The sequence below is a fragment of the Sylvia atricapilla genome, chromosome 11 (assembly GCF_009819655.1).
Source record: "Sylvia atricapilla isolate bSylAtr1 chromosome 11, bSylAtr1.pri, whole genome shotgun sequence".
NCBI lineage: Eukaryota > Metazoa > Chordata > Aves > Passeriformes > Sylviidae > Sylvia > Sylvia atricapilla.
In genome coordinates this window covers 15,800,457-15,814,871 of record NC_089150.1, presented here as the reverse complement: position 1 = coordinate 15,814,871, position 14,415 = coordinate 15,800,457, and the positions used below count along the sequence as shown (strand labels likewise).

General features: G+C 41.2%; 1 protein-coding gene across 2 annotated transcripts in view; it reads left to right on the top strand.

Moving 5' to 3' along the window:
• SFMBT1 (Scm like with four mbt domains 1) overlaps positions 1-14,415 on the top strand; it is a 72,345-nt gene that overhangs the window by 51,885 nt on the left and 6,045 nt on the right. For both annotated transcript variants that reach the window (XM_066326832.1, XM_066326831.1), the window contains exons 10-20: positions 2,271-2,353; positions 4,114-4,240; positions 4,914-5,027; positions 6,380-6,422; positions 7,290-7,354; positions 8,772-8,911; positions 10,767-10,876; positions 12,534-12,709; positions 13,434-13,612; positions 13,744-13,989; positions 14,215-14,343. In XM_066326832.1, coding sequence (XP_066182929.1) covers positions 2,271-2,353; positions 4,114-4,240; positions 4,914-5,027; positions 6,380-6,422; positions 7,290-7,354; positions 8,772-8,911; positions 10,767-10,876; positions 12,534-12,709; positions 13,434-13,612; positions 13,744-13,989; positions 14,215-14,343 — 1,412 coding nt within the window. The remainder of the gene's footprint in view (positions 1-2,270; positions 2,354-4,113; positions 4,241-4,913; positions 5,028-6,379; positions 6,423-7,289; positions 7,355-8,771; positions 8,912-10,766; positions 10,877-12,533; positions 12,710-13,433; positions 13,613-13,743; positions 13,990-14,214; positions 14,344-14,415) is intronic.

The window sequence follows — 14,415 nt, the reverse complement described above, 5'->3', positions numbered from 1 at the left end:
TAGGCAGAAGCCTTGTCTCTAAGTCTCTAGGTCCCAGTCAAAAATAGCAGAGGCCTCGGTGCTCTGCGTCCCATGAACGTCTTATCAGTAGCAGTTCATGTCATAGTAACAGTGGCATTGATCTTCTTGTGAGTCTTCTGTGTGTGTGTTCTCAGAGTAGTACACTTTCATTGTTTTTGGCCAATTCGGGATATACATGAATTTTCTACATCCTTGCTGGACCAATCCTAAGTTAAGATTGATGTGCGAAGACAAACACAAATTCTTACACAAATTCGACGCGTACAGCTCTCTCTGGTCTAGCTAAGAATTTCTAGCAAGGCTACATTATTTTTATTATGACCAGAATTTAACTAAGTTTGCAACAGGCAGGATCACTTAACTATAAGCTAGGTAGTAGATCTCTTTCTTACTTGCTGACACAGACTCTCATTTTGAGGCACTTAGAAATGCTCTATTTTTTCAAGGCTAGACTTGTGTTTCTACTTCTGCCCCTCTGCTCAGGACAGCACTTGGCCAAAGCAATGGCACGTAGCAGCACAAGAAAGATCCAGTTCTGAAGATAAGGAGGTTTGAGTTTGGGGAGCTGAAGTTTCAGTGTGGATTTGGGAGGATGAGAGGCTGAAGATGCTGGTCATGCATAACAGCCTGAGCACTTTGAATGAATGGAGTGAGTGTTCCAGGCCTGAAAGAAATGTTGATTTCAGACTTAATTAACATGTTATCAGAAGCCTGTAGTCTTTGCATTGGATTTTTGCTTCTGGTCAGAATGGAACATTGTTATCCAACATTTTATAATATTTTTAGGCTATCTTATCACTCAGTAGTTAATGAACTATTTTTTTTTTTTTTACCAATGGCCTATCAGGCACTGTTGCAGATTGTTGAAACATTGCTTCAGGACATAAGGGAATAGGATAGTGTTCCTGCACTGCTGAAAAATTTATTCATTTTCTCAAACTGGAAATGTCAATGGTGCTGTAAAACCTGGGCCTCTGCTCTCTTATTTGCCACCTCAATTCAGAATGTTTTGTTTTAGCTGCTCCTTACATCACAGGAGCTGAGACCATAGGATGTTTGCCTCCTGCCTTTCCTTGATTAAGGTGGGAAAAGTCACTCTGCCTGACCAGCATTTCCTAGATTTCCTAGGCATGTGACTGGAGCTGACAAAGATTTTAAGTTTCTGTTCTCATCTCCCTGGACATGGTGGATGTTCTGAATTGTGTGAGGTCTCAAGAGCCCTACTGGCACTGGTAAAACTGAGAAAAATGAATAATCAAATCCTTCTGTAATTCAGCCTTTTCTGAGAAGAGTCATAGAATGAGTTAGGTTGGACTGGTGAGGTTATTCCTCAAACCCTGGTTTCAGTTTTGGGCTTCTCACTACAAGACAGATGTTGAGGGACTGGAGCATGTCCAGAGAAGGGAGTGGAACTGGCAAAGTGTCTGGAGCCCAAGTCCTATGAGGAGCAGCTGAGGGAGCAGGAGGGGCCTGGAGAAAAGGAGGCTCAGGGGGAAACTTTATCTCTGCAATTTTAGATTGTCGTGTTCATACTATATTCTTACACGGATTTTAAAATTTTGTTTGATTTCTTAAACTGTTGTCACAGGCGTCCCTTTAAGGGGAGTGGAATAAGTTGCAGCACCTGTGTCCTTGGTAATTTACTGCCAGTCTCCAACTGACATGACAGCACACTTTTGTGCCCCATTCCCTTCAGTTATTTGCTTTTTATTAGATCACAGGGAAGCCAAGTATTTCCCCCAGGAAGAATATAATTTTTCTTGGAAGGATTCTCTGTCTCCTGGTGGACTCCTTGTTAAGACACTTCCCTTCAAACGTGTGCAGATCTACAGCTGTTACCAGACTTGATGAGGCCCTTGGCACATCTTATTGCTCTCTTTAATGACTTAATATTTAACATGTCTTTGAGAGAATAGCATGTTGATATTGTGCATGTTTTGAGCACTCTGTTTTAAAACAATAGTTTCAGAGCTGACACAGCAGTTGCAGAAATTTTTCCTGAATTTCATCTGTACTCTTATGAAAAGGGTGAAACTGCTTTCCCATGTTTCAGTTGCTTGGCAGATTCCCTTGTCTGCTTGGCAGATTCATGATTCAGGTTGGAGTGGTCCAACCTCACGTGGCTCCCTGAAGCCCTAAGTCAGCTCACACACCTGAGTGACCCAAACAGATCTCAGTGCTCTGTGTGTCAGGAGGTTTGAAATGTGTCTCAGATGTTAAACTCTCACCCTGGCTCTTTGCTCTCCTAGGTTACCCTGGGCAGGACTTCGACTGGGCCGACTACCTCAAACAGTGTGGTGCTGAGGCAGCTCCCCAGAGCTGCTTCCCTTTGGTAAGCCTTTCCAAGTAGAACAGGATATTTCAGCTGATAGGGGCCTGCAGTGTTCAATTATCCTGTCCAATGCATGACTCTCTTGAGGGCTAGCCAAAAATTAAGGGTGCTGTCCAAACACTGACAGGGATGGAGCTGTGAGCCCCTCTCTGGGCAGCCTGTTCCAGTCTTTGACCACCCTCTCAGTAAAAAAGTGCTGCCCATTGTCAAGGCTGCCCCTGCCCTGGCGTGGCTGGGATCCATTCCCACACATCCTGTCCCTGGAGAGCCGCACCTCCCTCTCCACAGCCCCTCCTCAGGAAGCTGCAGGGAGCAATGAGGTCACTCCTCATCCTCCTTTTCTCCAAACTGGAAAAAATTTCACCAGCTTTGTTGCCCTCCTCTGAGCACATTTGAGAACCTTAACACCTTACCTGTGATAACTCAGGAGGCAGAAGAGATAAGAGTATAAATGAGTGTGAACTGAAGTAGCTGCATGCCAGCTTCCTAGATAGGAAACAGTGGACCAAATGTTTCAGTTATGACAAAGCAGACTGAAAATCAATGTTTGTTTTGTGAAATTGAGATGCATAACAGTCCGTGGAAGAGGCATAGAACAGCATCAGTGGTTGGCAGTCCTGTAGCTGTGGAAACAGGGCCTTTTAATAGACCTTATTTTCATTTACTAAGGGTACTCTTTCAATCTTCCATCCTTTCAGCTTGAAAAATTAATTCCATTGTATTAATCAATAAAAAGTCATCTTAAATTAGTACCAGATAATCATTTTACATTAACCAGTGCCTGAAGGACATGCAAGATGTTGGGCTTTTGTTGGTTCAGTGGCAGTATTGCTGTCCCCCAAAGCACAATACCTTGTCAAGCAGAAAAGGGTACTACTAACACCTGCCTTCCAGTTCTGTTTACCATACTTGGGCTATTGCAGTGCTTAGAGGGAGAAATTTGAATAATTACCAGTTTTTTAAGAGAGTGTTGCTGGCTATGAATTCTTGTTGTCCTTGTTCTGTCTTGTAAACTGTGGCATCTTAGAACAGGTCACGGAATTTATTATCCCTTTTCTGAGAAGAGTTGATCACTGTAGGCTAGTTCCAGAATTCATAATGTATTGATCCTGTAATTACATTGCAGAGTGGCTCTGGGAAGAAGAGTCCTCTGTCTGGCTGAGATAAATTAATTATCTTTAATTCAAGAGCTCCAGAGCTGGATAAATACCTATTCTTATGTTTTAGGGATTTTTTTTTTATTTTTAATATAAATGCAAACTATATTGGTGAATAAAGTAAGACCCTGCTTATCCAAAAAATGTAAAATGAAAAGAAAGCTTCCTTTTATGCCTGCCAGAACTCAGATGAGGCAGGAATGCTATTCGCATACATAAAGTGGATTTCCAAGTTAACATGATAGAATAGAGAACCTGGTCAGACTATTTGTCAGACTTATCACTCAGGTGGCAAGCAGCAGAGAATTTCTGATTGCTGAGAATGGACTCCATCCTTTCAGTGAGCCTCAGCATCCTTATTTTTTGAGGACAAATATGTTCTTTGCTAGGTCGGTCTGTAGAGCCTTTTTTGACTTAAATTTGTTGTAGATCCTATCTTACTTGTATTCAGTGTGCTAATTATATGAAATCTCGTCTGTGTTGAGTATCTTTTGGTTTTATTCAGGCACTGAGGGTTTTAGTATTGCTCCTGTTCATAGATATTCATATCCTATCTTGGATACACAGCTGGTGTCTTACTGAAGTATTCTGGCTTTTTCCTAGTTAACTTCTGACCATGGATTTAAAGAGAACATGAAACTCGAGGCTGTGAACCCAGCTGATCCTGAAGAAGTTTGCATTGCTACAGTCACCAAGTTAAAAGATTCGTACCTCTGGCTTCAGCTGGAAGGTAAGCTGATTTGGGGGAAGAGAGGAGTGCTTGCCCATCACTACACTACCCTTGCTTGTAGTGCCATCCCCAAACCTGAGGAGTATTTGGAGCATACTCACTGTGTTCAGAATATGGGCAGCAAGGCACAGCTTCCTCAATGAAATCACAATCAAAACTCACTTGCGTTGTCTGTTTCCAGTTTGCCTTAGCTGGCACCGCTGATTTGAGCCAAAAATGGCATTTGTGCATTGCAGTGTCAGTGCTGGGCTCATGCAGCGTGCAAAGTGCTGAGCGGGCCCTTGTGACAGTTTCACAGATGAGTGACTTGCATTCTGAGCAAGCTTTGGCCAGACCTGGGAAGGAAAGTTTCTTCATTAAGATAGAGTAAGCCTGTGTCAGCTGTTCTCCATTATAATCCCATTTCTTGATTGGAAGTACATCAGCATGCACTTACTATGCACTGTGCATCTCTGCTAAACTGTGGAAGGAAAATTCCCATCTCCAGCCTTTAGGAGGAAGTAAATGAGGTCAGGAAAGAATCTGGTCAGTAAAAGGGGATGAATAAATGATTGCTATTGTGTTCCAGATACACCATAAATAAAAGCACCTTCACTAACAAATTTACAGCAAGTGTTAACCAAATTAGGGGGTTTATGACTTATCTCAATTTTTCCTTTTCTAAATTGAACAGGCTCCAAGAAACCCGTCCCTGAGTGTATAGTGAGTGTGGAATCAATGAATATATTTCCAGTGGGTTGGTGTGAGACGAATGGATATCAGCTCAGGCCTCCTCGCAAAGCAATAGGTACCAGATCTCTTCTGTTTGCAGTGTTGGGTTAGAGCTGGTGAGACCTGCCAGAGCAAATTACTGCAGAATTATTGCTGGCATCACTGAGTTTGGAATCGTTCATCATGCTCAGAGAATCTGTGCGTTGCACAACTGTCCCCCTGGGTGATGGGGCCAGTTCCAAACCCTACAACAACTCCAAACCCCCACAGTGTTGGCTTGAGGCCCTTGCACACTCTAGGGGCCTGTGGGGACAATCCACTGGCCATAACAAAGAAATCCTATTTGTGTGTGAACACTCCCCATGCTCTGCATTTACTTCTGTCTGAGCTGTTCTTGCCCTGTGTCTGACTGATCCTGATTTTACACTTGCACTTGTGCAAAGTAAAGTTGGTGCCACAACAAAACAGCGTGGAGGGTGTGCACATTTTGGAGTCAAAATAAAGGGGACTGGTTTTCTCAGTGGGTCAGGTGGTGGTGATCCCTAATGACAAAGTGCTGAAGAGCAAACCCTGTCTTTTTAACTACACCAGTAGGATAGTCTTCTCTCAACTGGTTAGGGAGACATGTTTATTGAAGTTTAATGGGGGTTGGAGAAACTGGAGAATTTATAAGGTAAGAAAATTTTTAGATTGAAATGAGCTGTTATTTTCTGCAAGTCAAGGCAAGAGAAATTAATCTACCTGCACTGCCAAGGACAGATGAGGAAGAGGGGGGGATCTTAATTAGATAAAAGATGGTTTGAAAAGAAATCCAGAAGTTTGTTGGGGCCAAAGCCTGAAATTGTTGAAGAGGCATAATGTTGCATTACCTTGTTTTATTTTACTACCTGATTGTGAAAGCCAGAAGTAGCAAGTGGACCCATCACCTGAATGACTGACTTGGTTGCAACTGTTTTCCTGCATAGCAATTACCTTTAGTCATTAGTGTTTCTAACCAGCAGGTTTCATTCCATTTCAAAGTTAGTGTTGAAGTTACCGTGCCAGTAAAGTGGCACGTTCAGTCAAAGACCATAACCTTTGGGTGCTGAAAAAGAAAGCATGTCATTGCTATTTGGCTGGTAGTACAGATGGTTTAGGGACTCTGGTGCAAACAGAGAGGTACAGAAGGTTAGATTTTGTAGAAAACTGGGCATATGCATGCTTGATTTAAAGAATTTTTAATGGAAGTTGAAGTAAACCTTCTGGATTTCTTCAATTACTTGGGCCATTGTGCCACTCATGCAGCTGGGTCAGCTATCTGACACTGCAGTGATGGGAACATAGATCCTTTTTGCTGTATAACTTAGAAGAACTGAGTCCATTATATATATATTGTTCTAGATGCTTCATTGGTTTGCCTCTCATATTTTCCTCTTTTTTTTCTTTCAGTAAACAAGCAGAAAAAAATTGCAGTAGTTCAACCAGAGAAACAGTAAGTAACTGGTTATTTGCTTTTATTTTTTGAGGTTTTTCTCTTTGTTTTTCAACTGGAAAATGTGCTGTGTTAGGGAAGATGTACATTTGCAAAAGTGCTGTACTGAGGGTTGAGAGATTCTACAGTGAATTTGTGTTAATGCTGGTAGATTCTGCTGATGTTCAAAAAGATCCCTTGCCCTACAGAAGAAGGAGATTGAAAGCTTGGAATTTGGTTTTTTGTAATTGTTCCTTCCCAGATGAAATTTGGCCTAAAGCAGGCAAAAAGAGTTCTACTAATACTTAAAATTAGTGCAGAAACTCTGTCATACATGTGGAACTCAGTCTTGTGAGCCTGCTCAGAAATGCTCCGTGGAATGCTCACAGTTGGCTTTATTGACTCTTACAGCTTTACAAACACCAGAGCTGTCAGTATTCCTGCCAGTGTTTGCATTGCTCCTAAAATACTGAGCAGACTGTTCCCCCATGTTTTGTAATTGGGATCCTTACCAGAGTACTGGAGTCATTTTGGTTGTATTTTGTTTAAAATCCATCTTTTTCAGAATGCATAAGGTGAGGCTACACTGCCCTATGCTATGAAATGTGAAGTTAAAAGGAGTCAGGGAATGTAAACTTCTGTGGGTAGCTTTGGAGGTGTCTGTCACTAAGGTGGCACATGGACTTCAGGCAAGGAAAGATTGCTGCTGGCTGTAGCAGGACAGAAGTCTTTTCCAAATGGAATTTGGTCGTTTCTGCATGTTATTGTGAAACAGGCTATGAAAAGCAGGTTAATAAAAGCTGAGGAAAACAAGTATGGTGTGTTTTAGTAACAGGTGACTGTTGTGACTATCTGTCTGTTTTCCGAACCTTCTTCTTTTCATTTCAGAATTTTGTCCTCAAGAACAGTTCATGATGGACTAAAGAACCAGGAACTGAACTCTTCTGACTCAGGTATTGATCCACAGAGGTTAGGCTAACAAAAAGTTAGCCTGTAAGAGTTCATCTGCTCAACCCTGTTAGGAGAGGGGAGAAAAGGAAAGGGTTTGGAGATTTTCATCCCTTGATGATTTGTTGAACTTCAGAAATGAATGCAACAAACAAAAACGTGCAGTTACTTGTGTTCTGCATTTCATATGTGCATTAAGCCTGGAAATCAGATTTTTACACCAGAACATTGCCCTGCCAGCAGAGGGTATGTGAAGCTGATGGTGTACTGTGACATGTGCAGGTGACCTTTTATTGTCACCTGTTATGTTTGATCATGTGGGAGAAGCAGGTGTGCTGTGTCTGTGCTCAGAGCTGTTGGAATCTGGCTTTTGGAAGCAGATCTCTGTTTTTTTTTATGTTAACTTCATTATGGTGATAAACAAAACCAATCCAAACAGTAAACTACCTTGTGTGCCAGATGGCAAAATCTAATAATTTTCTAAACTGTTGCGAGAAGGAATGTGATGAATAAGTACATCTGCTGGTGAAAGTCACACAGATCCATCCATTTGGCAACAGAGTGCCTCCTCTGCTGTTTTCTGTACAGTGAAGTGCACATCTGAAGCATCACCAAAGCAAATGTGATAAAAATGATGTGTGCTTGTTTAGCATTTTAATTGGCTTTTAATAGAGTCATAATGTAAATTTTACTTTATTTATTTGCCAGTTTTCAACTGCTGAATTTAAGGTCTTTAAGTGATAGTGTTGTTCAATCAAGAAAAACTGCAACACTGCTGGTAAAACAATATTGGTTTTGTACATCAGTGTACTGCAATATATATTAATACTTGAATTTTGAGCAATGCTGATAGACATAGGGAGCTTGACATCACTTCATCAAAGGTCAGTTTATCAGTTGCTGCATCTTTTGTTTGCTAATCAAAAGAAAAGAATCTGAAAATGCAAAACAATGTGATGCTGCAGTTTAGGATAAAGAGTGGAGAATAAGTGCCAGTTTCTCTGGTGGCAGGAATTTGGGGGAGAGAAAATTGACTGGAAAATTTATCTGTAATTGCTGTGTAGGAAGTGCTTCTGCTACCAAAAAGTTGGGATTGTCTTTGTCTTTGTTGTTCTCCCTGGTGTGATACCATAAGCAGCAGACTAGCCAGGAAGGAATGTTTCTTTCCTGATGCATGACCATCTTTATTTACTGCTGCTTGACAATTTGCAAGCACGGGTGTGAAGTATGAAGAATGTTTTGGCAGTGTGGAGTAACTAATGCTGCCATTGGAAACGTGACACAGAAACTACCTCAAATCCCTGTCACACAGGACTTTTCCCCCCTCCTTTTTCTGCAGCAGACAAACTGTTAACTACTGCGAAATTCTTTCCTGGGGCATTTGCAGTGTGTGATTTAAACATTTGTTTTCTCACTTCTCAGTGGTAATTAATGGCAAGTACTGCTGCCCAAAGATCTACTTCAACCACCGGTGCTTCTCGGGGCCTTACCTGAACAAAGGCAGGATTGCAGAGCTTCCCCAGTCCGTGGGACCTGGGAACTGTGTTCTGGTGCTGAAGGAGGTGAGCTGGATGGATACACTGCAAAAAGCAGTGTGTCTTAAACACCAGAGTCTCTCTCTAATTACAGATGGGTAATTCAGAAATTTAAGCTGATGGTCAGTAAAGAGTATCTTTTTGCATATAATAAAGTATAAATCATGAATGGTTTTATCAATGGTTGATAAGAGTAAAAGCCTCTCATTTATCTAAGCAACACTTAGCCTTCTACTACTAAATGTTATTTTCTGTTAAAATAGTATAACCTGTAATTACCACAATCAAAGGAGTTAGTATCTTTTTTATAGCTGTAATAAATGTTTCCATTTTAGTTAACAGAATTTAGCTGGACATAATCCCAAAATTCCTTTACAGTTTGCATATTGATGGTAAAACAGAAGAAATACAGATTTTCTTAGTCAAAATGGCAAATTACATTCAGTAATTGGGAAATTAAAAGGGTTATCTGTGTTTTGTAAGTTGGATACAATTTGCACAGATCAGGTGAATTTACAGTTTGGCTTCTTTATGTAATTGAGGGAGGAGGAGGCCATTCTTTAATGCCAGCGAGCTTCTTCTCCAGAAGGTGTTTCACAGCAAATTTGCAGATACTTTAATGTAATAATTTTTTTTCTGAAATTTCAAAAACGGTCATGGAGTGCTTGTTATCTGACCTGAGAAGCTGGAAATTTCCCAAGACACAGCTAACTGGATATGCACACTTGAGCTGTCATGAAATGATCACTTTATATATAAGAATTGGCTCAACATACCTGGAATTTTTGCCTTCAGTACCAAGTGTATTAATGGGGACAGACCTTAAGAAAGACTTCCTGGCAGACATGATGTAAAACAAGAGTCTGGTTGTCAAGAATCAAGCAGATTATTGAAAAAGGCCCATTTTTGTAGGCAGAAAAGTACCCTATCCTTCCTGCCTGTTTTAGTACTTTATTGTAAGAACTGCAAAAGAGCAAATGTGAAATTCTGTGGCAGCTTCATTTAGTCTTGAAGGTTTACTCTGCCTCATTGCCTGAAAGCATAAAATTGCACAAATCCTGCTGGTGTGCAGGTGCTGAGCAGTGCTGGAATTTCAGCCAGTATTGCTCAGTTGTATTCATTTCAGTTGTGAGCCTTGCTCACTGTAGGAATCCTAAAGACAGTTTAGTGCTTGCATTATATTTAATTCTTTTCTTTGATTTCTGCACTGCTGTATTAGTAGCAATAAAACTGCAAATTTGTAATGTCAAGGTTGTTGTGCACCCAGCTGGGAATGATTTGGAATAAGCACACAGTGAGCATAAAAAGTACAATTTGAGTGCACATTTTGTACTATCCCCCACTAACTTCAGGTTATTCACAACTTCCCAGTTACTTTACAGTACCCGAGAAATTATCATTTTATTAAAATACAGACCTTACCATGGTTCATGGAAGCAAAACAGATGACAGCTTAGGATTGTGCACTATGGTTTTGTTGTAAGCAGTAGGTTAGCAGCCAGCAAAATCCTGCAGCATTTTTTGGCACATCTTCACATGACATACAGTCTTAAAGATAATCACTCAGATTCAGCCAAGGTTATGCAAGTTTGGGAGTACTCAGCCCCAGGAATTAATTTAGTGATGTGTAATTCAAGGGCAATGACTTGGAAATTGCTGGATACACTCGTGACTCTGCAGACAAATTCTGAGGGCTGGGAAGGCCCCAAGTGTCGGCTGCTCTCAGTGTTCTGTTTTGGCACTGTCAGGAGGTGTCTGTAATCCTGCTGTGAATGAGTGCTTTGATGCTAGATAATTTGGATGAATAGGAGTAATTTCCTATTCTGCCCGGGCACTTTAAAACAGATTTATTGTACAAATAACTGACACGTGTTTTCTGTAGGTTCTCACTTTATTGATCAACGCCGCCTACAAACCCAGCCGCGTCCTGCGAGAGCTGCAGCTGGATGAAGAGGCTGCGTGGCATGGCCATGGAGAGACCCTAAAAGCCAAGTAAATTCTTGTCCTCTTCCCCTCTCTAGTCAGTCTCAGTAGCTCTTCTTTACAGTCCGTGCTTTAACTTGCATTTCAGGAAGGAGAAATCACTTAGAGTGTATCAAGATGCCAACAGCCATTAAATGTTAAATTCTTTGCAAATTTCTTTATGAATTCTGGTGGAGTGCATGTGATTTTAATGCTCCATTATGTGGAAGTGTACTCTGGTACAGGTATGTGAGCAGCTAGAGATCGGTGTGGCACTGGTACAACATTGTACTGACAGACCTGTGTGTGAGGTTTAAGATTATTTGATTAACCTGAAGATAATTTTTCAGTGTTTTAAGGCAGAAACATGTTCTGCTTGGGAAGCTTCTCAGGCATTTCCACACAAATTTCTTAGTGGAAAAAGATGTTTCAGAAATAAAGTTAGAAGCTTTGAAATGGCCTGACATGGATGTCTTTCTACAGCAGTCTACCCTAAAGCACTCTCAGTTTTCCTGCTGAGCTTTTTGGGTTGACGCTTCTTTGCAAGATTACTTTTACAGCTTGGAAAAAAAAGCAGTGAACATATTTGCATATATTTGATAAGTCCAGATATTCCTTTATAGTCTAGGGATGGTTTTGTAATTAGGTCACTGTGTTTGCATATTAGAGATTAGATTTTCCCAATGTGCCACTACACACTTCCCTACATAATTTTGAACATGTCAGTAATTCTTTTGTTGGATCTGTTTCGTATATAAAATACATCTTTCCACATATTGAAGGATTGCTCTGAACTGGGCAATAGGAAGGTGACAAAGGTTAGTGTAAATAGAAAGTGTAGCTAAAGAATAAAGAAAAAAATATTTGTTTAGTCTCACTGAATTTGCTGCTTGCTTTCTTTTGCTACAGCAGTGACACCAGGGGTATCTGGACTATGATGATACAGCTGTTTTTTTCAAGGTATTAACTAGGTGCTGGCAGGCTGAAACGTCTCTGGTAGATATTAGCACATGCTTATTGCTGTGCTGGGAGAACAAAGCAGAAATGCTGAGCAGCTCTGGCAGATATTGCACAGTGCAGCTCTTTCAGTTGGTGAACAAAAAGGAAAGATTTCTTCATTTGAATCAAACAGGAGCAGTATGTGGAGTCATGCAAGTGACTGTGCTGCGGAATTGTTCAGCAGTTGGACAAAAGCTGATTGGAAATGTGGCAGTGGTCCCCTTGCCTCCATAGGATCAGCACAGAAAGGCTCACCAAAAGCTGTCTGCTGTTAACCTGAATGAGCTCAGTGGGTGCTCTCAGCGTTGGTGTGAGGAACCAACTGTCCATGTCACAGTGGGCATTTCTGCAATCCCATAAAAGTAAAGAGAGAGCAAACCATCTCTGAACAAAGAAAACAAAATATCTGAACTCTGGGACAGTCCTCTCAGATGGTGTTTTGTATTTGTTGATGGGGCAGTGTTGCTGTGTTTGGTACTGCAGCCACCTCTGTGATAGATTTTCTTTATTTGGGGATCTGACATAAGAGACAGGAGCTCCTGTTTCCTGGAATTGGCAGTCCATAAAGCTCATCATTGTTAATATTTTTTTCTCAGTTTGATCTCAGCATTCTTGTACACCTTTCAGTGAAGTCCTTTTATCCTGGTAACTAGAAGATTCCTAATGATGCCCGTATTTTCAATGCTAGATACAAAGGCAAGAGCTACCGTGCGACCGTGGAGGTTGTGAGGACGGCAGATCGGGTGGCAGATTTCTGCAGGAAAACGTGCATCAAGCTGGAATGTTGTCCAAACCTCTTCGGCCCTCAGATGGTGCTGGATAAGTGTTCAGAGAACTGCTCTGTGCTGACAAAGACCAAGTACAGTGAGTAGTTCCCTGATCCATACTTAGGTTTGGAGTGTTATATTTTAGTTTCTTTTGGCTCTGACTCCAGAAGGAGCAGCTCAAGCACTACGTAGAGAGGCCTAGAAAATATTCATGTTCCAGTGTGCAGGGGAGAAAAAAAAATTGTATTAAGTGGTAGAACCATGGCTTAACTTCTGTTGTGTGCTTAAAACTTGATATTTTTAAAAAAACTTCTTGTACAAGAGCTGACCAATGTTGTAATTTAAGTGGCATTATAATTGCTTTTACCAATTTGTTGTGAGCAAAAAATGCAACACCTTCAAGCTCTTTTCTGAGTTTTTAGGGTTTTTGTAGACTGGCTTTAACCATTTGACACCTGAGAACGGAAAGTGCCTTGAGGCCATGTTTAAAAACTACAAATCATCATAGGAGGCACCATTAAATTTGACCATATCTTGGATAATTTTTGTATAAAATAGGATCACCTGGGGGCTTCCCAGAGATAATAAAATACAGGGGGATGTAAATCTTTACATCAAACCAAGTTGATCTGTAAGTCTTGTTCCTTATAAACCACATTGAAGTGTAAAATACAGACATACTGATCTTGAAGTTTTGCAGAACTGGGATTCCTATTTGGAAGTGTCCTTGTAGTGATTTTCTAGTCCCGATGAGGGGCAAGCTTAACCAGTGACACTGAAGGTGCATTTCAGCACATTGCTCCTTTCCTCTGTCCTGGCAGCACACTATTACGGAAAGCGGAAAAACAAGCGGATAGGTCGGCCCCCGGGTGGCCACAGCAACATGGAAGTAGCCATGAAGAAACCAAATAAAAGACGGAAGAGACGAAAACATTTCTTTGTTCATAAGAAAAAACGTTCTTCTACGTCCGTGGATAACACTCCAGCTGGATCTCCCCAGGTAGGACACTGCCAGCAGCACTCATAGATCTGGGATGTGGTCTTTGGCTGCTTCATTTGAAACAGCAAATGTTTGTTCTTTGTAACTTAAGACTTACAGCTGCCTTTTGTTCTTTTTTCCTAACTCTTCAGGGCAGTGGAGCAGAAGATGAGGATGATCAGGACGAGGTGGATGAAGAGTCTCTGACTGAGGACAGCACCTCAGAGCACCAAGATGAGCTGCTTGAAGAATCAGAGGTGTCAGAGAAGAAATCCCTGTCGTCATCTCCCACCCAGAGTGAGCTGTCTCATTCCCTGGCTCAGGACCGAGACAAGCGGAAGAGGAAGCTCAGGACCTTTTCCTTTTCTGATGATGAAAATAAACCTCCTTCACCAAAGGTAACTTGGAATGTAGATTTCTGCCCTGGCTTGCTCCCTGCTGAGCAAGTACCAAAACCTTGGGAGTATTAACCACAACATGTGTGTTCTCTGTTACCCCATGAAGGGCATTGTGAAAACTCTACAGAGTAATTAAAATCCATTATGTTTATTATGGTTGTGTTATAGGACTGGAATAAAGACTAAGTATGTGTGATATTTTGGGAATTCTTTTGACTTGTCTAGGACATAAAGATGGAAGTTGCTGAAAAGCTGCAGCTGGACAGTAACCCTCTGGAATGGAGTGTGGCTGATGTGGTACGATTCCTCAAATCCACCGACTGTGCTCCACTGGCAAGGATTTTCCTTGATCAGGTATCATTTTCTGTTAATTGTTGAATCTGCCACTTGGCTTATCATCTAAGGAGTCAGAAAAAGAATTTTTTT